The 21,555-nt window shown below is 44.6% G+C and overlaps 1 protein-coding gene across 1 annotated transcript in view; it reads right to left on the bottom strand.

The window, feature by feature from the left end:
• Nucleotides 1-1,917: 1,917 nt before the first annotated feature.
• Nucleotides 1,918-21,555, bottom strand: part of LOC115203098 (disintegrin and metalloproteinase domain-containing protein 10) — an 81,698-nt gene continuing 62,060 nt past the window's right edge. The window contains exons 5-16 of the mRNA XM_029767467.1: nt 14,995-15,095; nt 14,172-14,339; nt 11,929-12,021; nt 10,054-10,237; nt 7,341-7,504; nt 6,908-7,091; nt 6,574-6,724; nt 6,246-6,429; nt 6,022-6,130; nt 5,637-5,857; nt 5,293-5,419; nt 1,918-5,128 (exon numbers count right to left, since the gene is read on the bottom strand). Of these exons, the coding sequence (XP_029623327.1) occupies nt 5,019-5,128; nt 5,293-5,419; nt 5,637-5,857; nt 6,022-6,130; nt 6,246-6,429; nt 6,574-6,724; nt 6,908-7,091; nt 7,341-7,504; nt 10,054-10,237; nt 11,929-12,021; nt 14,172-14,339; nt 14,995-15,095 (1,796 nt within the window). The 3' untranslated portion in view covers nt 1,918-5,018. The remainder of the gene's footprint in view (nt 5,129-5,292; nt 5,420-5,636; nt 5,858-6,021; nt 6,131-6,245; nt 6,430-6,573; nt 6,725-6,907; nt 7,092-7,340; nt 7,505-10,053; nt 10,238-11,928; nt 12,022-14,171; nt 14,340-14,994; nt 15,096-21,555) is intronic.

The raw sequence follows: 21,555 nt of genomic DNA, 5'->3' as shown, positions 1-21,555 counted from the left end.
TCCCAGAGAGCTTTGGCCCAGAGATAGCTAGGTGCTATGAATCGACTGTGCATCTGCAGCAGGCCCCAATCAAAACAGCCTGCCCCCTTATGGGCTGCAGTGTTCAGGCATAAGACCAATCTGCAGAACAAGACTGATTAGACAGGGACCATGGTTATACTTCACATAGCCCTCACAGCCTTGTATACTGATACCCTGATTACAGCTACTTACTTATTTTACAGCTATTATAATACTTTATTATCAATCCAAACTGCTTATACAAATACTTGACCCAGTTCCTGGGTACTTGATTATGACAACCAATTCTGCTACAGTCCCATGGGATAGGATACATGTTTCATCTCACTAAAGCTATATATTTGCAAACTTTTCAGTGTAAGAGGAGACATGATAAATCAAATAAATTAATTAATGGAATCAATTTAATGAAAGAGGAGCTGCCCTATTGAACATGTTCAAGTGCCTGCTGGGCAAAATAAACATGGGGCAAAGAATTGGGAGTTTCAGCGCATAACTGGTGTGGCAGAAATGGTGAGAAGTTATTGTGAAGATTGGAATGCAGAGAGCAGTGTCAGGGAGGCTGCAGGCAATTACCTCTGCTCTCAGTGCTGAGGAAGTACAAAGGTAAGGTAGACGGGTCTACAATTTTACTAGAGCCGTGGCTACCTTGGGGCTGTGTGATATAGAAAATAGTGTTCCAACATAATGAGAAATGTGTCATTAGCTGTAAGGAAAAAACATTGGGAGATAATATAATAGTATCTCCTCTATTGGATGCTGCTGAGAAATGTCCCCATCACTTCAAACAATCCAAACTAGAGAGACTAAATCATCCACAGAAACCACTGCCAATGTAAGGAAATTAGCTTGATTACCTTTATTTTCTTTACAATACAAAACATTAACATACGAAAGACATTTAGACGCACATGAACATCACTGACATCACACCTGCCCATCCCGACCAGCTCTTTCAATATTTAGATAATGAACCATATGCTTTTTCTATTGTCTTAATAGAGGATTGGTTTATTTCAAGATAATTAACGAGAAGACTATCGTCCAACCCATTGGGTATCTCACTGCACCCTCATATGACAGGTCTTGAAATATGATCAAACGGATCATATACCTTAATACTTCTGACAGCCAACTTTCTAACTCCACCCATTACTTCTGGATTGTATTGCATTCCCAAAAGGTATGGATTATTGAGCCATTGTTAGTTTTACACTTAAGACATGACTCTCCTTCTGCTGTATAATTAGTGAATTTTGTGTCTTGTATAATACATTAGTTTAGAAATTGCATGCATTTTATTTTTTCTACATTGGTCAGTGCAAAATTGCTTTTTAATTGTGTCATGGAAGAACATGTATGTCCTATTACCAAATAATTTACTGTTTCTATAACTTTTAGTTTTCCATGTTATCAGTGCATTCTGAAAAGCTATTCAAGGATTGTTCAATAAGATGTATTTTTTTGCTAGTGATATTGGTTCTTGTAGAATCCGTTTCAGTTTCTTCCATATTGTTCTAGTGTTCTTAACTATGAAGCTGTTAATGTTCTTAGCTTTACCCTTTGAAAAATAGACATGTGAAAACATTCTGCGGGTGAGCATGCACATCTTCAATAATTACCCATTGTTCCTTTTTAGTGCATTTAACTATGTCTCAAGTAAAAGCCTTGGGTGGGGAGTTGATGCAATTCCAAGTCTGGGAGGTTAAAACCACCCTCAGATTGAGGGAGATGTAAAACTTTTCTTTTTATTCTCTGAGTTTATGAGCTTGATTTCCTTGGCCCAGTCAAGCTGTGTGATATCTTGAAGTGGACCTTCTGGTTTGCTCATCCACTGAAAGTGATAAAGAACAAACCAACCATGGAATGATTTCTCAGTCATTCATTTCCATTCTCAGAACAACATTTTGTTGATCAAGTCTATTTTTATTAAAGCATTTCAAGTAGTTCAAAAAAATAATAAACATATTTGCACAGTACTTTTAGCAATTTTAGTCAATTTTTTCAAAGTGAGCAGAACAGGAAACAGAGCCAAGAAAAGAAAAGTAAATCGTAAAGAATATTGAAGATACTGTATAAAACACAGCAGACATTAAAATCAGACAGTAGTACTAGACTTTTCCATTCTGGATTCTCTCGGTTTACATCACTTACATTTCAGAGCCCGCTTTTCTCAAAATACTTTTAGCAAGACAAATTAAAGACAGAAATGTAAATCCCAGGCACCGCCCCCTATACACCCACCTATTACCTTCCCGCAGGAATAAAAAGACAATGAGACGAATGATTTAAGACGACAACCCTCCGATGAGCCTTACTAAATGCCAAAAGGTAATGAGAAACAATATTTTACTATCCAGCACAAACCCATACCCACCAGCACCAAACAGAAACATGTTAGAATCAAGGGAGGATCAGTTTTGTTTCCATTTCAGAGGCTCTCTTGTAGACATTGTATGTGGCTACATAGATAAGAGCCATTTTTCCTCATTCGATAATGACCAGTTTTGGGAGGAAACAGTAAAGGCATTAATATGTGAAGAGGCCTGCTTGTCGTTAATTAAGCTCCAGGACACTCTTCTTCGGGTCTACCTACCTGATAAGGCATAATGGGCCAGAATCAGTCATAAAATATCAAGATAGCCACATATCATTTAAATGGGATAAACAAAGTCATCAAAAGTAAAAAAGGACTTAGGGTTACCTCCTGACCTTGAGTACTAGTCTATGTTCATTCTGAGAAACTTATTTGAGAGACCTTGGTAACAGGCTTTGAAAGACTTAACACCTGCCACACAAATACAGGACGGTACATTTATCCCACGTCCTCTCCTCTCCCTAGTCAGTCAAGTTGACCTTCTAAAAGACACCCGAAGTCAAGCAGTGTCACTTTTGCAATCTGTTTCCTCAAGCCTCCTGAGACTTCAGCACTCCAAGCTGATAAATAGAGTCTCTTTGGATATCCTGCCTTCTGGGATTGTCCTGGTCTCTGTGGCTCTGAGTCGGCAATACATTACAAACCCCACTGACCTCCAGACAGACTGTGGAGTTGCAATGGGCTCAGGAGAATCAGACTCAACTCCATTTAGACACATTGTTTATGATGTCTTTACACAAACCACAGACTATGACATATAGGTTCATTTTGGTGGAGATCATCCCCAGAGCAGAGCTACGTACTTCCAATAGAGATGTGGGGTTAGGGAGAGAGACAGGACATGCAACACAGATATGCATCATAGGAGAGCCACGACATGGAAATTATAGCCAAAGGGAGAACAGTTACAGGTAATTGGTAGCCTTATCAATCTCAGTTCATATGTAACAGCTTGGCATAGCTGGACACTCAGACATTAAGACATTGTAGGACTTTATCGATACAATTCCCCCATATACAAATATCTGAACTGCTAAAATAAGAGACAAAAAAAAAAATATATATAAAAAAAAAAATCACATTAAAGCCATCCAGGATCTTCATCTGGCAAACCATTCATCACATTCCTAATGCATGCCATAAGTGTAAAAGATTCCTCAAGCAGCCTTCAAACTGGTATGTAACAGGGCATTCAGTTGTTCCCAGGTCAGCTCTTAAAGACTGTGCGTTTTATTAAGGTAACAACATTGGTGAGGGCAGCCGAGCTAGGTGAGAGCATGTCCAGACCAGTACAGTGACTGTCTGTGATGCCCTCTGTAATATTGCCCCCTATGGACCCTGGCCTGTGTTCGCAGGCTCTGGCCAAGGCCCTGTGACTTGAAGGATACGATGTGACCATGTTCAGTGGCATAGTCATGAGGTGTAGCACCAGCCAGCCCTCGGACAGCCTTGTATGCTAAAGCATTGAAGATTCTCTCCTTTCTTCCTCCATCCTACCCATCTCTCGTATTATAAATTGTATTTTAATGTTTAAGGACTCTTGGAAGACTAAAAGAGATCCAAATAAAAAATCTCACATGGAATGATCAATAGACAAGTACATCTGCTGCATTTAGCGGTTCAGTGATTCACATCAATGCATTGAGTCAGAAAAAAATAGCTGAAGAGAACAATATGTCATAATGAAGTAAAACATGTAAAAGCAAACCTGTCTGAATATGACACCTTCCACCAGCCCAATGATATCCCATGATATCACAACAGTCTCTACAACTCTGTCGCCTCTCTATACCCTCCAGTCCTCTGACAGAGGACTGCTTTAATCTTATTCAGCTTTAGGTTTACATTCCCTCCATGTTCTGATAACAGAGGTCTGTTCTGATCCACCCCACATGAGCTTCTAAACGTGACAGACAGGGCTGTTTTTTGTTTTATTAATCCTGAGAGAGTGAATTAAAACAGTAAATAATCTTTATCAGACAGCAGGAAAACAATCGATTTCATATGATACAAAGAAAAAAAAATGTATAATCTCAATATCTGTACAATTGCACGCAGAAAGAACATGTATGCTTTGGAAATAAAAGCCTGTGCATTTTTTCTTATCATGTTTTGATTTTAAAAATAATAATTACATTGGCAAATTAGTCTCTTCTGCGACAATGTCTCACATCCTGGCTTTGCATAGCAGCAAAAACCCATGTGACCTGCAGTCCTGTTTTCCTGCTCAGGAGGGCAGCACCTCAGAAAGGAAAAACAGATGAAAGAAAGAAGCTAAAAAGGAGGAGAGGCTGCATTACCACAATGCTGCTGCTCTCCCCTGCACTCCAGTAAAGAAAAGAAAAAATAAATCAGTCATTTTCTCTTCCCGTCATTGCCAAGAGCTTTCCTATAATATTTTCTGCTTACAGCTGTGTGAAGGACAGCTCGGCTGGCTCCCAGAGCCGTGGTGTTGCTATAGTCCATTAGAACTGTACGTTTTGTCTATTGAAATCAGTTCTGTTGACAGTTTTAGCTTTGCAGATGGGTGGTTGCAATGAATGGTACAGGTAACTCTTTGGAGTGAAGTGTTCCCACTGTAGGCACTAGGAAGAACCAAGGCAAAGAGGGGCCCAGTGTCTCAGCGTCTCATCTGACCCAACTGATAGTTCTCTCTGGGCTGGCGCTGGTTACGCTGCTGCTGGGGCTGCTGGCCATTCGATTGCTGCTGTCTTCTCCTCTTCAACGTGCCTGTATGGGAGACACAAACACACTGCTCTCAACACCATAACACTCACACACATACCTGCTTTCATAAAATGAACCACAGTTACACTTCTTCCATACACTATCATTATTTTGTCAGTCTAGCTGGGGAGATATGTTTCCCCCCCCAGTGTTGAGGCGTAACGTACCTGGCAGTGGCTTGGGTGGGGGCAGTTTGGGGTTGCTGCTGGGTGTGTGGACACTGCAAATCTTGATGAAACCAGCCATCAGCATGATGAGAGCAATGCCCATCAGCAACACTGCCCACCAGTGAGCCTGGAACACAGATTATGCCAAGTCATATTTTTTCAGTGTCGGACATAACTTTCATATTGAAGCCGGTAAGAACATTTCATAAAGAGGTGTATTTAGCTCCTGAAATAGTTTTCATGCCAACGGGAGTGACAGTTTCAGCAGTAGGGTGAACTAATGTTCTGAACAACACAGGTAACTACAGTACAACTAGGACATTGGCTGGGCCTGAGACACTAACCACTATCCACTCCGCGATGTTCTCGTAGAGCTCTGCGTTGAAGATGGCTTTCTTTAGCCTGGCCAGGGGGCCGTCTGCGTCCACCAGCCGGCACCTCATGAACACGTCGCAGTAACCCTTGAAGTCGTTGCAGGGGGAGCCTGGCTGCAGCGTGGTGATCTTCTTGCTGAAGAAGCGGGCCCACTTCTCAGAGCCCGTGCTGCTGCAGGTGTCGGGTTTCACTGCAGGGTGGGGGAGGAGAGGGGGAACGCCACTGTGAGGTCACTGCTAACAGGACAGTCCCAGTCTTTGCAGGGTCTTGGTGGTTTAAGATACATGTCATATTGGGACGGATGGCCAATAATGGGCCGATGATAGTGGTAACAAGTAAATAACAGACACTTACTTCTCTCCTGACAGCAGACGTGGCACAGCTCAGTCTCGTCTGTTCCCTCAATACTGGCGCAGGTACACACCTCCAGACCATACTTCTCACAGATGGAGCCAGAGCAGCCCTGGTCGACAGAGACGTGGAGAGGGAAAGGGCAAAACAGGGTGAGTGTCAGTTATGCTCCATTGTCATGATTTAAAGCACTTCAACACACGTTTGGTCAGAGAGCTAGACCATACCCCGTTGAGGCAGACTTGTGTCTCTCCATGGCAGGCGGTGAAGTTGGCTTTGGGTTCAGAGGTGGGGCACTGGACAGTGCCTCCGTTACACATGCCCTGTTCAGCACACTCTGACTCCTCCCTACACTTATCATTGGAGCCCTTGAAGTTGCATGTAGGTGTACAGCACGGACCCTGGCTGGGACTAACAACACAGATCACACACCAAGTCAGCTTCAACTTCCTTTTTACTAAGTCAGAAACAAGTTGAATACTATATTAAATAAATACTCTAACAGTACTAACCATAAAATCAACAACATTTTGTCGTACATTATTGGCCACTTACCTGCAGATTTTGCCGGGCTTGAGTTTGCACTTGTTGCCGTCGGCCTCGTTGGCGTTGTAGCAGCACTCGTCTTTACACTGGTCACTGTAACCACAGTCACACTGCTCCCCTGCCTCCACCAGACCGTTACCACAGATGGGCTGGCCAGACTCTGCGCAAACACACACAGGAAGGACTGATGAGATGCAGTAGAGGACACATAACCTTGGATGTCCATTCCAATGACAAGCACATCCACAGTTCCTATGCACATGCAAAGATGGATGCCCGCAAGTGCATGTGTGGACACACACACACACACACACACACACAACCTCAGAAAGACGGCACTTACCCACAAAGCAGTTGCCCCTCTTCTTCTCCAGGACCTGGCTGATGTTCCTCACACTGCAGATGGAGAACTTGTTGTTGTTGAGCTTGTCCCCTGACGTGGCCCGGGCGTACATGATGTAGTTCCCCTGCTCCTTCTTCTCCTGGGCCTTGGACTCTCCTGGGGTGCACTCTGTCCCAGAGTCATGCTGTCAAACCATAGGGAAGAGGTTCATAGGGAGCCAATGAGCATCCCTCTCCTCCCTCAGGAGGGCATTAACATAGACTCCTCCAGTACTGAGACTTTAAACCAAGAGAGATCCTATGGTGAGTATCTCAACAAAGTGGTATTCAAGTATATACAACTGATTAGCATGTGCAGTATGATCTGGTTAGAGCTGTGCACTGCGATAAAAGACCAGACTACAACCAGACAAGGCCCAGGACAGAATACTCACCGGAGAGCCAAAGTTGTGTCCAACCTCGTGTGCGAAGGTGATGTGGGAGACTTTGGGGGGGACGTGGGAGGCGTAGTTCTGCACCGTGATGATGCCGGTGTTCAGAGACTTCTTCTTCCCATCAGAGTACAACTTACTCTTCTCACAGATACCTCCGGAGCTCCCTAAGAACACAGTAAAACCACTCATCAAGATTACATACAGTACACACCATGGAGGAGGATTCTCTTTAACACTGTATCCCACCCAACAAACTAACAGGACTATAGCAGGATTTCCATGGCATTGAGGATGTACTGTTTCCAACTCTGACACAAGTGACAGTGAAATGAAGTGACACTCTTATTGGAGTAAATTAAACCTGATACTCTGCCTGGAGTGAATAAGCAGAAGTCTTTGGTACTGTAGGGGAGCAGAGGGTATGTATTTTGGGCCCAGTGGTTACTCTTGTAGGTGAGACACAGAGACACAGACAGCAGCAGGAAGATGAGAGGAGGCAGAGCAGCCAGGTGGTGCTGAATATGCCCGCAGGGGGAGAGTGGCAGCTCGGGCACAGCAGGAGAGCTGAAGGGCGCTGCTCCACAGTCGCTGAGAATGCTAATTTAAACTCGCTCACTTACCCATTTTCAAAGAGAGAAACACACTGTCTGGAACACACACATTGACAGACATGGCCAGTTAGCTGTATAGTGCAAATGTGGAGCATAGGGAAGAGCATACTCACACACTTAGATTTTTATCAATCAATTAGGGAAACCTGGTTTGGGTTGAACAGGGCCCCAGTTTCATATTGTGTTCAAAGGGAGTGTTTAAAGTCAGCTCAGATAGTGGGAGTAAGCAGTGGTAGACAGAGCTGAGTCAGAACAGATTCTCTGTCCCACCCTACAGTACTATCAGATTCAGCTGGCACATTGCCGGTCTGCCTCTAGGCTCCCCCTGCACTACACACTCAACACTGCCTCTGAGATCGGGGGGGGGGGGGGGGGGGGGGGGAGGTCCATTCTCTCCTACAACTGTGGACCATGGAGGAATTCTATTGTCTAACCAGACAGGCTAGGAGGACTGGGGCTCTGCTGGAACGCCAGGCAGTGGCGACATCTTTATCTGAGAATAGCCTGTGTGCTTAGTCATAAGGAGGCCACACCTTTGACTACAACAGCTTTTAGACACATAGAAACATGAAACCTAGGCACTTTACAGTATAGGCACATATTTGTGTGTGTGTGTAGTGTGGTAAGTGGTGTGTGTGTGGAAAGTGGTGTGTGGTAAGTGTAGGAGGAATGCCTCCATTTAAGTCACTTATGAGTGTGGTAATGGATCAAATCCATTAAGAAAACCATTACCCAGGCCTGACTGGTGTCTCTAGTAGCCGTCTGTTGTCAGTCCACTCCACTGGAGCGTTCAAGGCAGATCTCTTCTCTACTAGCCCACAGCCTCCCTCTACAGCTCTACAGACCCAGATCGATTCAGCCTGCTTAGAACATTGCTTATTTGCCCGTATTGATTCCTAGTGTTTGTTGTTGTTTTTCATCTTGGGTTCTGTGAGTCAGAAGTTAATCAAGATATGTTGATGATACCTGGGCCAACTGACACCGACTTTTCATTTAAACCTCATGAAGGAAAACAAAGCCTGAACTCTGACCTCTGGGGCTGCTGCTCATTGAAAGACACTTATAGCAGTAACATATGAACGTGGGGTTCAACTACAGTACTATCCACTCTCTCTACGTCTTGATTATTACCGTGAGGATATCCTGAACCAGGCACAGCCTGCATCTGTATGGACTCCTGTTCTATCTGATTATGACTCGTCAGCCAGCACTGGAGGGCTCTGGGCCACCCCTGTCACTGGAGGGCTCTGGGCCACCCCTGTCACTGGACAGCATACCGCTCCAGTCACACTCAACAACTTCATATTATTCTAGTGTGAATCATTCATTCAGAGGTGTTTAGCCTACTTGTGTGTGTGTGTGTGTGTGTGTGTGTGTGTGTGACACGGCCATTTCTGTCTGTGTGCTGTGGCCGTCTCATTGATTTCTCCCTTCTCACAGTCAACACTACTGACTGCCTGTCACCACTATGGGGTTGGTGGAGACCAGAGGGAGACCCAGCTGCAGGCTATAGAAAGGGGTGTGTGATCATCTCCATGGACTGTTTCACATTCTACAAACGTCTAAGAACTTCCTTCAGGAGAAGGACTCTGAATGTAGCTCCTTTGTCCTTGAGTGAACCTTGTTTGGAGAGCTCTGCAGTTTTGACAAACACCCAGAGAGGGAGAAAGCGGAACACAAAAATGCATTTCAAGTGGAAACAGCGTGGAGACGATCCCTTAGCAAATCCAGTCCTCCTTGGCCTTGAACATTAAATTACAGACATGCTGGTGGAACGAGTGGGGGGGTTAATGGACTGAGGATCATTGAGTGTTCTGATAGTGTGCAGGACTCAGAGGGCAGAGCAGGGAACCTGCAGCACAGCTTTTGCTTCCTGTCCTCTTTACAATGGAGCGATCCTATTAGAGATACTGGAGACAGGGAGTCTCTCACAGACCACTGGACACTTGGGTGACTTCTTGGATGCCATACCTTCCTACTCTTTAAGTAGGCATAAATGTCCACTATTCTCAGTTTTCTTTTTTAATTCTCCACTGAATTCCTAGCCTGAGAGCCATTATGCAAATGAGTGCAGTACACAAGTTCAATTGGTGTGTGTGTACCTGCAGGAGCTCCGACCCAGGCCAGGCCCAGCACCCCGTCGTCAAAGTCCCTGTCGCTGAAGACGTAGGCCAGGCAATAGTCATCATGGTTCTGTTCTGAGTTGAGCTCCAGGAACTTCTCCACCCCGATGTTAGCAAAGCGGAATGGATTGGTGGTGTCCCGCTCATCACTGGTCGTGTTTATCTGAAGAGATCAAAAGGAATGGTTTATTGAATAGGTCATGAGTAGGTAATCACACCCACCCACCCCCACCAGGGTTTCCATTTGGAAAATCTGGCACCGGACGTTTAACCGGCAGCACTTTAATTTACCGGACATTTGAGGAAATTACCGGACCCGTAAACATTGGGTGCGTAACCTGATAAGGGCGTCCACCCACAGTGCTGAGAATGACATAAGTTACATTTAGATTATGGTAATTCATATTAACAGAACATGCAAGTCAAGAATGCAACAATGTACGTTCCTTCTTACCGAACTCTGAGGCACACTTTGATGTCAGAATAACATGTCCTGTTACTCAGCCAACAAGACCAGTAACGAACAGCAGAATCACTAGCCTTTGTCAATCTACTATTCCCCTATAGTAGAAAAGGTTACCTATTCTATTGGTCAGCTTGTCGAGAAAGAAATAGCCTATTCCAAACAGACTCTGGGACAGAGAATAATAAAAATAAAAAAGCAATGAGTCTGATGCAACAGATCAGAACGTTTAGCTTAAAATGTTGACACTTATTTCTTTACATTATAAACGCAGCAATGAGCACATGGCAGTAGGCTATGCGTGAATGTTCCATCCATTACGCAATTAGCAGGAAAAAGCTCACCGGTTTCATGTGACAGAGATGAAAATATCCGTTAGAAATTTAGAAAGAGGGGAGATGTAATATGCAACGCATTGGTTGACTAGGATGGTGCCTTGGGCTACTGGACAATGAAAGTTTACATAAAATAATTGCGTCCACGGATATGATCTGATTTTGGCTAGGTTACTTTGAAGCAAGGTAAGACATGCCTCATAATATGTAGGAAAACGTTCAGGTTTCAAACAAGAATATATTTTCAAAATGCATACTACCTCCAGCTAATTGCAAAGTGGTGTGTGATGCGCTGATGAAGCGTGTCTTCCGTTGCCTATGCTTTTGCTGTTTGAGATGCTGTAGCAGCAGACAGATTTTTCACTCAAAGGCTCTGTATCTGTATGCTGTAGGCGTTTGATAAATAAGATAGCCTTACAAAACTAATATACTGTACACAAGTGCCAATTTAATTCCACTAAATGAACCTATAGGCCGACTGGTATTAATATCAATGAATAGGCTAAAGAGCATTATTTCGCAATGGGATTTTCTTATTCTTCTCCCAGACAATTGACCGGCGGCAATTTTATTTATCGGCTTAAAAAAAAAAAAAGCAGGCTATTACCGGCTAACAGAAACCCTGACACACACACACACACACACACGCGCGCGCGCGCGATAGGGGAACAGACGGAAGCTTTGTTGGGAGGGCCTACAGTAACAGGTTCCTGGGGTATTGGAGAAGAGACTTCACACATAAAAGTCACTGTGTCTACATCACTATAATCATTGCTAAAGGTAACTATTCTAATGTGTGTTTGAAGAGAGAGCGGGAAAAGGCTTCAGACAGAGAGAAATGATTCTACTTAAGTTGCCAGCTCCTTGGCCCCAGAGAAACCTTTTGTGAGAGTTGTTTTGAATTTTGAATTCTGAGCTCCCTACTTTAAATGGCAGCTGGTGTTCACCTGAGGATTTTAAGGATTTATTAGGTCTTGGAGTATGGCGGAATACTGATAAGTGAGGCAAATGGTGGGGCTCACCACACCACCCCCCCAACCCTGAACACAAACTCACCCTGATCCTTTTGACCATGAAGCTGATGTTGCGGATGCCCAGGAAGTCAGTACCCTGGTAGATGGAGTCAATGGCCTTTACATGGCTGGAGATCTACAGAATAAAACAGTCACGATTAGATGGTGAGAAGTGTGGAACAACTGCACTGCAGAGAGAACATCAGATAAATCATAGCATGGCATTAAAGACATGACATGTCTGTTACCCCACCAATGAACACATGAATAATATCTCTAACTACAGAATCACTGCGTTCAGCCTATTGGAATCAATCTGTTGATGACTTGCTCCACACTGTCCAGCCCATCCTATAAACAAGCCTCTAGTCTCAGAGTTTAACCACAATCCTAACGAACACATTTACGTCATCATCACAATGAACCTTTTTTCATTATCTCACCAATGGAGAGAGTGAGTGTCCACAGAAATGACATTTTAAATCAGCTAGTCTCTCCTTTAACTGGACCCTCTACTGTGAAAGGCAGCATTTCCTCTGCATCTCATTTGTTAGGCTATAGAACTCAGTCAGGAGGAACAAGTCTGCGATGCTGGGCGGGCTGGCTGAAGGAGGCCAGCCAACAACAACTGATCAGACCCACAGACAAACACTATTCTGTTTGTAATCCATTTCTCCCGGCGGAATTAAAGGGCAGGCCCTGGTTTCCCACTGCCGAATGATTCAGAGTGTGTGTGTGTGTGTGTGTGTGTATATTAGGGTTGACCTTATTTAGTCGATTGTTTGGTCGATATGCTGTTGGTCGACCGAGATTTCATTAGTTGAGCAGTCGCAAATTGATAAAAATAATTAAATGGGGCATAAGACACCTGTCTGATTTGTGCTCATCTCAGTGGACTAATCAATTGGAGGCCACTGTGATGGCACAGTACATCCCTCTAAGATGTGCTACTGAAAATGGAAAAATAATATATTATATAAGAATAATGGTGCAACACTGATAAACTAAATAATATTATATAACAAAAGCGCTTTCTCCCGCGATGGATAGCAGGCGCTGTCCACGGTTCTGAAAGTTAATCTTCAGTGCGCCGTTGAATTGGTGCCTTTCCCTATATGTTGCTATGTGTATAATAATGGTGTTGAGAACAATGCGACAGAGGCAGTAGCGGAGTGAGGAAACAGGAAACCAACTTAATTAGGTCTATAACCAAACTGTTAAACATGCCTGGCTTTATAAATCGTCCATATACATCTACAGAAATAAGACAGATCCTTCTTCTACTGACAGTTTGAGTGTTTGTTTAATAGCCTAATGATTCCCTGAGCACCAAGCCTCATGCAACTGCAAAATGTTGTATAAAGCAATTTCAGAAATCCGGCTGTTTATAAATCTTTGCTATGCTTTAATGAAGGCTTTGCAAATGTTTTTCATTATAAGTAATACCAGAGTCTGTTCTATTTTATATAGTGTTGTTTACACTTCCAAACGGGCAGAAAAAAGTATAATATTGTAATCTAACAGCACCTGTTTGCTACACAATACTCATTCAGAACTTGCTCCTATATCCTCCTTTCTCTTCAATAGTTTCCACAACTAAGTCAAATGTCTTACACACATCTAACTTCCCCTTTCCCTCCTGTGCAGCCAGTAAACATTCCCCCGTTTCGAGTAAATTTTTCACGTCCTCCTCATCCATTTTGCTGTCATGTGTTACAGTGTTCAGAGTTTGCTACAACCAATTTATTGATGTGATTATGATATGCTATGCTATAGGTCAGACCCTATTGGTCAGGTGCATGCACTGCATACATGTTTTACGTAAAGAGAGCAAGGGTCTACGGAATAGGGAATGTTTTTCCTAAACAAATGAGGTATTTCGGTAAGAACGTTTCAGTCAGAAACAAGTAAGAAACAAAGTGGGTGTAATTATGTTGCAGCTTCAGCACAGACAGCGGCAATAAACACTTGCCGTGGTGCCTGTTCGCTGCAGCAGGAAGGAGAGCGAGACAACGTGCACCAGTCACACAGGCTCTGTCATTTAATTTTAACACAGTGTGGCCATCTTGAGTCATTTGTGTCTTATTTAATCAAAGAGTGAGCTTAAAGCATCAGACAAGCTCAGTGCATATAGTTGATTTTATTCAAACTTCGGGTGTGTCTATATATGGAAAAATACACTTAAAATGTAGACCAATAGAATAGTTGAAAGAACAGATGACTCTCGGTCGACCAATATTTTTTTTTAGTCTGGGACAGCCCTAGTGTGTGTTACAGCCTCAGTACCTGTGCGATGACAGCCTCTCTGGTGCCGTAGTACTTGAAGAAGAGGTGGTCAGTCTGGATGAAGAGCTGGCAGGTGTTCTTCTCTATCTGAGCTGCTCTCTTCTTCCTCAGGATCACCGGACCATGTCCATGGGACCTCTCCTCTTCCTCCACCACACTGCTGGGATCCTGCAGAGACAACAACCAGAGGAACTCCTACCATTAGTCAACTAGGAGGGAGAGATGGATGTGAGGGAGAGTGAGGTGGAACGAGGGGAGCTGGAAGAAGAGAGATAGAGTGAGAGAGGGAAGTGGGAGGTTGAAAAAAAGATCCCAAGACTAAGAAATGACATGAGAAGGTGACCAACAGGAATGTGTACGGATTTCATCCATTTTGGTCAGGGAAAAATCCCATGTCTTCAAATGTGGAGAATGAGGGCCCTGGCTTCTGAAGGGAGGAGGGAGAGGTCTTCCAGAACATGGGTAAACATTTCCTGACACACCCATGGTCTGACTCATCCCTGGGGAGAGAGAACACTAACTCCTCACCCTGCCAAATGATCTGTGACATCACTCTACTCAGTCATCCACAGAGCTGAAAGGATAACAACCCAGGAACAACAACAGGAATCTGGCTCTCGTTACAGCTCCAATAACAAGTTCAACTTAATCACTTCCATTTTTCCTTATCATGCTAACTGTTATTTTACCATGGAGCAAGAAGATGTGAGGTGGTTTGTATGGTCCTCCAGTACTGTGTCCAGAAGGTGTACGTGGTTGTATAGTATTGGTGAGTGCTGTATAGCTATCGGGTTGGTTTCACAGTGGGGTATTATCAGCTCACCTTGAGAGGCTCCTCCATAGCCGAGGCCTGGTACTTCTTCATCCTTTCAAACACTGAGTGGTCAGCACAGCCCCCCTCTGAGCCATACTTATGAGGGTAATCTGGGAGGAGAAGAGGAAACCATCAATATGAGCTCAACCATATTACCAGTAATATTGCTTCTCTCAGCTTCAGACTAAACCGGCTTAGAAGGGGAATGAAAAAGGTTGTACACAATAGTAGCCATAGGCCATAGTGTGGTCTCAACTACTCTATCCAAAGCCCTCTAAAACGTACCAGTATAACCTCATCTACTCTATCCAAAGCCCTCTAAAACGTACCAGTATAACCTCATCTACTCTATCCAAAGCCCTCTAAAACGTACCAGTATAACCTCATCTACTCTATCCAAGGCCCTCTAAAACATACCAGTATAACCTCATCTACTCTATCCAAGGCCCTCTAAAACGTACCAGTATAACCTCATCTACTCTATGCAAGGCCCTCTAAAACATACCAGTATAACCTCATCTACTCTATCCAAGGCCCTCTAAAACATACCAGTATAACCTCATCTACTCTATCCAAGGCCCTCTAAAACATACCAGTATAACCTCATCTACTATATCCAAGGCCCTCTAAAACATACCAGTATAACCTCATCTACTCTATCCAAGGCCCTCTAAAACATACCAGTATAACCTCATCTACTATATCCAAGGCCCTCTAAAACATACCAGTATAACCTCATCTACTATATCCAAGGCCCTCTAAAACATACCAGTATAATAACCTTACTATCTCTAGCAGCAACATTCATCCGAGGGTGGAGATATCTGTTCATTAGGACAGAAAGAAGCTGTAGTTAAAATCTCTCTGTGTGTGTGTGTGTGTAACAAGGCCTAACACACAGACTGTCTACGCGAACTGAAAGAATAAGCCTCTGTTCACAGCTGGCGTCTCCTTCTCCAGGCTGGAGAGTAACAAAGCAGTCTTCCTCCCAAATTACATGTCACTGACTCACTCACTGCTCGACTTTCCTCTGCCAGAGGCTCTGAAAAACACCAGACTCAATAAGGAGCAACACTACTACTTGCAACTACAGTATCCAGGAAAGTCCAGTATTCAGCAATACACCTTCACAATTACCAACACAGATCAATGTCAAAGAACGGTCTGAGATACCACAGATTTTGCCACAGAGTCCAGATTTAAACCTACATCTAAGCAGTGACCGTGTCCTTGCCCTCTGCTGACAAATAATGCCATTGCCCAAAACAACAACATGTGGTGCTGTGTCCCTCTGTGGACTGGCTGGCTGCTGCAGCATTCCCAATGGGACCAAATCAGTAAAAACAGACAGAGCTGGGTACTTTACAACCCAGCTAACATGGTGATCACCAAGAACACCGTTTGTTCACCGGCATCTGCCTAAAGCAGGGGCCTAGATCCAATTTCCTCATGAAACAGAACATCATTTTGATTAACGCATCCAATTCAAATCTATTGACTCTGGTCTGATGTCACCCATTGAAGAGCAGCCAGCAATCAAGTTGGAGAGCACCCTCCCTGTCATCACCATCCTGTTCCTAAATGAGCCAATAAACAAGCAGTCTCACCATAGTAGAGAGCGCCACTGTAGAATGAGCTCAGCGATCACTATGCAGAACACAGAACTGCACAGTGAAACACTAATGAAAATGAGTAAACCATAGTGACACAGAACTCTTAGCAGAGAGCCATAATTGCCTGTGGAAATCTGAAAACTCTTAATGGGTTTTTGTAATCTACACTCTTTACCTTCACAGCAGGCGTGAATGCTAATGAACTCCAATTACGGCTGTGTGTTTAGTCAACAGGATAACACAGGGCTTTCTACTTCTTCCCTAGTTGGCTTTATCTATTCACAGCAAACTACTTCTGCCATCTCTGTCTGATGTCAGTCCCTACAGAACAAAGCCAATTGTTGGATGAAGATGCAGGGTTGGGAACAGGTATGGAGGACACACAGGGAGGCAGGCAGTCTCTTTTGGGTATGCTACTCTTGTCCTGGTTAGGTTACGTGACCATGGAAAACTTCTGACCCTTATTATGAGGGAGGCAGAGTAACATATGGATATGCTGTTTTGGGTTTGGGCAGAGTGAGGTGAACCCAGGGGCCTCAGCCGGGGCTCTCTGGGCCTGGGGAATGGTGCAGTGTCAACCAGGCCTGACAGCTCTGTTGCTGTCTAAGCGGGCTGCATAACAGAGCAAGCAGGGTGAGGAGGAAGAGGCGGTGTGTGTGTGTCACTAATGAGGACTCCGGGATAACAGAGCCATCTCTCCCTCCCCTGGGCAACATGCCCTCCCTACTCTGCTTTAGATACCTGAGACAGGACTTCAAAACACAGGCCAGCACAATCCCACACTCAGCACTTTGAATGTTTTAACCTATACACCGCAATACAACAATCCTGAATACACAGAATAACTGAATGCATATGCCATCAATCAGGCCGTTACTGTACAATATGCTGATAATAAAACAAGGTCAGGTCATACTGCTCTTTGATCAGTTCCAAGCAGAGAGATTATTTACTCCCCCAGTTGTCCCCAGATAGTAACATGCAGTGAGAGTCAATAACGCTGACTGCACGCTTCAATAGAGGTCTCCACTGCATCTTTTCCCTAATGTACACAACACACAGTCGATGCCACAGCTCTAGTCAATAGCGAAAGCCCCCCTAATCACAGCAAAAACACAGCAGTAAACAATCAATCCTACAACTAGGATCATGTAATTACAGTACATGCATGCGTCTCATTTAGTCTACAGCAATCAGCACTCTTACATCCACCACAATATACTGGCATATAAATGGACTCCAAATGGCCTCCCGAGTGGCTCAGCAGTCCACGGCACTGCATCACAGTGTTGAGGCATCCCTACAGCCTGGGATTCGATCTCAGGCTGTGTCAGCCAGCCAGCCGGCTGTGGGCGGCACACAATTGGCCCAGTGTCGTCCGGGTTAGGGGAGGGTTTGGCCGAGGGACTTTCCTTGGCTCATCACGCTCTAGCGACTCTAGTTGACTTCAGTTGAACGTTGTTTCCTCCGACACATTGGTGCGGCTGGCTTCCAGGTTAAGCGAGCGTTAAGCAGCGCGGCATGGCGGGTCATGTTTCGGATGACGTATGACTCGACCGTCGCCTCTCCCGAGCCCGTAGGGGAGTTGCAGCGATGAGACAAGATCTTAACTACATATTGAATATCATGAAATTGGGGAGAAAAAAAGGGGAGAATAAACACAAATAATAATATTTTTTAAAAAGCCTCCCAAATGGACCTGTCAGTCACCAGCCTGCGTGGCGGGAACAGAAATTCCTCTGCCACAAGCCAACGGGCATGTCACTGTCTGCCAGCGACAGCAACGCCGTCGTCACCTTTTAATCGCACACCAGCGCACAGGAACACACGCTCTCTCCCCAAGGAAATTTAAGGAACACACACACACTCAACTCCCAGAAACACAGTCCTAAAGAACACACATCGCTGTAATGACACAGTGCTGACGAATACACCTAAAAACTCGAGGAAAACACATTCAGTCCCAAAGAACACAAACTCAGTCCTGACAAAACCACACTCAGCTCTGCGACCTACAAGTAAACACTACACTCAGCCAGCGTTTCACACTCCCTCAACCTGCCTAACCTCCTCCTCTCCTCAGACAAATTCGGACAAACAGAAATTTCAATTCACATTCCGATGGCAGAAAAGTGCCAGAGGAACTATTTTGGCACTTTAATTTATTTATAGCCTTTTTTATTTTATTTTTGATCAAAGTCAGGATAAATGCTGCAGGGTCAGGATGGTGTTCCTTAAAGCCTGGCCGTACTTACAGCACTATTGACTTACCGCAGATCATTGGCATTCTGCTTTGCATATCATATGATGAGTCACCACAAAGCGCCACTCGTGGGCAGTCAGGTCAATGGGTTGGAGAGGGAGAAAGTGGGCTCAGGGTCAACCTGTCCCACCGTTGTCAGTTGAGGAGAATGGCTCTGTACTGGACCGACCGGATTGACTGAACAACAAAACATTCTGCCCTGACAATGTGTTCTCTATTTCCAGACAGAAAGCTGCCATTGTCCCTGCAGTGAATGCCCTCTCATTCAGATGCTAATCAAAAATCCTTTGCAAACGAGAAGCGAAGAAAGACAAAGTTGTGAAAGCCGGGGGAAATGGGAGTCACAGAGTCAGTCACGCCTTTTCATTCTATCCCTCCACCATTTGTCCTTCCTCTCTCTCACCAACACCGGCTTCAACAGGAAAGAGAATTCTAAAATTAGGTGCTACAGTTTCTTCAAGGAAAAAAGCCTCCGCCACAAAATGAACCTGTTTGAAGAGTGTCTTTGATGTCTGAAACCATCCAAGTGCAGACAGGATATCTGTGAGGGGAGACTCATTAATGGGTGGATAAAGACGTTCCCAGGAACAGCAGTTTGACTAAAACAACTGCTGAAACCTGAATGTTACACTGAATGGGATGCGGCGGCAGGTAGCTTAGTGGTTAGAGCTTTGGGCCAGTTACCGAAAGGTCGCAGGTTCAAATCCCCGACCCAACAAGGTGAAACATCTGACGACGTGCCCTTGAGCAAGGCACTTAACCCTAATTGCTTCTGTAAGTCGCTCTGGATAAGAGCATCTGCTAAATGACAAAAACGTAAGTGGAATGAAGTTCTCAAACAGGTCTAATGGAAGATTGTCTTTACCCAGTCCCCTTGTATTAATATGGATTTGATACTTCATTGGGTCATTGGAATATAGCCAAAGTTAGATGAAGAAATGACTCAACTATGTGTTAATGTACTGCGGATAACATCACAGGCTATGTAAATATAAATATGATGTACCACAAGGAGTGTGGAGCATGTTAACCCATAGTGGTGCCTGTTGGCACAAAGGAGATAAGAATGTCTTTACAAGAAAGCTGCCGTCAGTGCTATGACCGGACTTGACAGAAATGATCTGTTTGGGGCATCGGCATTCGCTTCATAGAGTAGTGAAGGAAAGAATATGAAATGGGGCCCTTCATGTAATGTCTCAGGCAATACGATCTGCTAAGGAACGAAGAAAAATGTGAAAAGCACAAATAATGGGTAGGGCATAACTACCTCAAATCCGGTACTGTGGCAGTCGCCAAGCCCTGCAGTACTATTGAGGGGTTCTGATGACAGCCTGTCATTGGATATGACACTGAGGAACAGAGAAAGGGATGAGGAACAGAACGGCTCTGTTCACACCCTCAGATAAACAGAAAGAGAAAGGGACGGGAGGAGGAATAGAGGGTGAGAGCTTTGACACCTCATACAGACAGAAAATTACAAAGAATGGGAGACGGGGAAGAAATGGAGGGAAAGGAGAAAGAGCGAGTAGGCCTACATTGTGGAGAAGAAGCGTGAGAGAAAGGTTCTTTGATTGCAGGCTCATGCTGGGCTGGTTGTGCCTGTGTGTCAGTAGGCAGGCTGGCTGTGAATCAGACCCACCCGAGGAAGAGAGGGCCAAGTAACACAGGGTGGGCCTCCACCCTGCCTGAGAGGGCAGCTCTCTGGCCTGTACTGGGATGGTGGGGTCAGTGGTCTCTGGAGCTTAGCCCACACCTCAGATCGACTTATAATTGGTGACCTGGATGCTAAGGAAGATGATTCACTCCCTGCCACTGGCGTCTGATCCTGACTTCACATCAATCAATCATCAGGGCTCAGCCTAACCCTGACCCTGTGTGTGTGTGTGTGTGTGTGTGTGTGTGTGTGTGTGTGTGTGTGTGTGTGTGTGTGTGGTGTGTGTCTTGCCGAAGTGTCCCAGTGCAACCTTCCTCAGCTCCCCTTCCTCTGGCTCAGGCCCATTCCACAGTTCATCTGACATGACCTTGACTTGACCTTATGCATGGCTAAATGTCCAATGTAAACTCCCCTTGGATAGACCTCTCCTCTGACAGCTCTGCATTGTATTTGAACCGTAGATCTCCACTCTGCTCAGTATGCACTCCACAGCATTTAAGACCTTACCTCCAAGCCTAGAGAAACCTGTCCTGTCCCACCCCCATACTTCAGTTCATTTAGGCACACATTCATCCATCCATAATCGTCCATATCTCTGCTTACAACAAACACCTACAGCAGAGAATCGCCTTTCGGTGTCACTCTCTATCTAAAGTCCTTGTCCTGTCACAGTGTGACGCCTACAGTTCTCTCTGATAGGGAGGGATGTGTGTGTAGCAGAGGTGGAGAGAGAAAAGCTGGGACAGACGAGCCAGCATGGATTAGTCACTGCTGTCAGTGGCTGACAACTGTAATTAAAAAGAGCACAGCCATGGTACTGGTATTTAGAGCTGCTACAGCTAATTCAATCCATTTCATGCTCATGATGGAAAAAATGGCTTTTCAAAACTAATACACTGACAGAATACTGTGGTGTTAAGCCATCCACTGCGCTTCCAATAATAACCATCTTTGCCTACACAAAATATGTGTTATTTGGAACGAAATTGTATTCCCACTGCTGAATAGGATAATGAACCCCTCATTTCTAAAGCTATATC

The sequence above is a fragment of the Salmo trutta genome, chromosome 12 (assembly GCF_901001165.1).
Source record: "Salmo trutta chromosome 12, fSalTru1.1, whole genome shotgun sequence".
Classification (NCBI taxonomy): domain Eukaryota; kingdom Metazoa; phylum Chordata; class Actinopteri; order Salmoniformes; family Salmonidae; genus Salmo; species Salmo trutta.
This window is presented reverse-complemented; position numbering and strand designations above follow the sequence as displayed.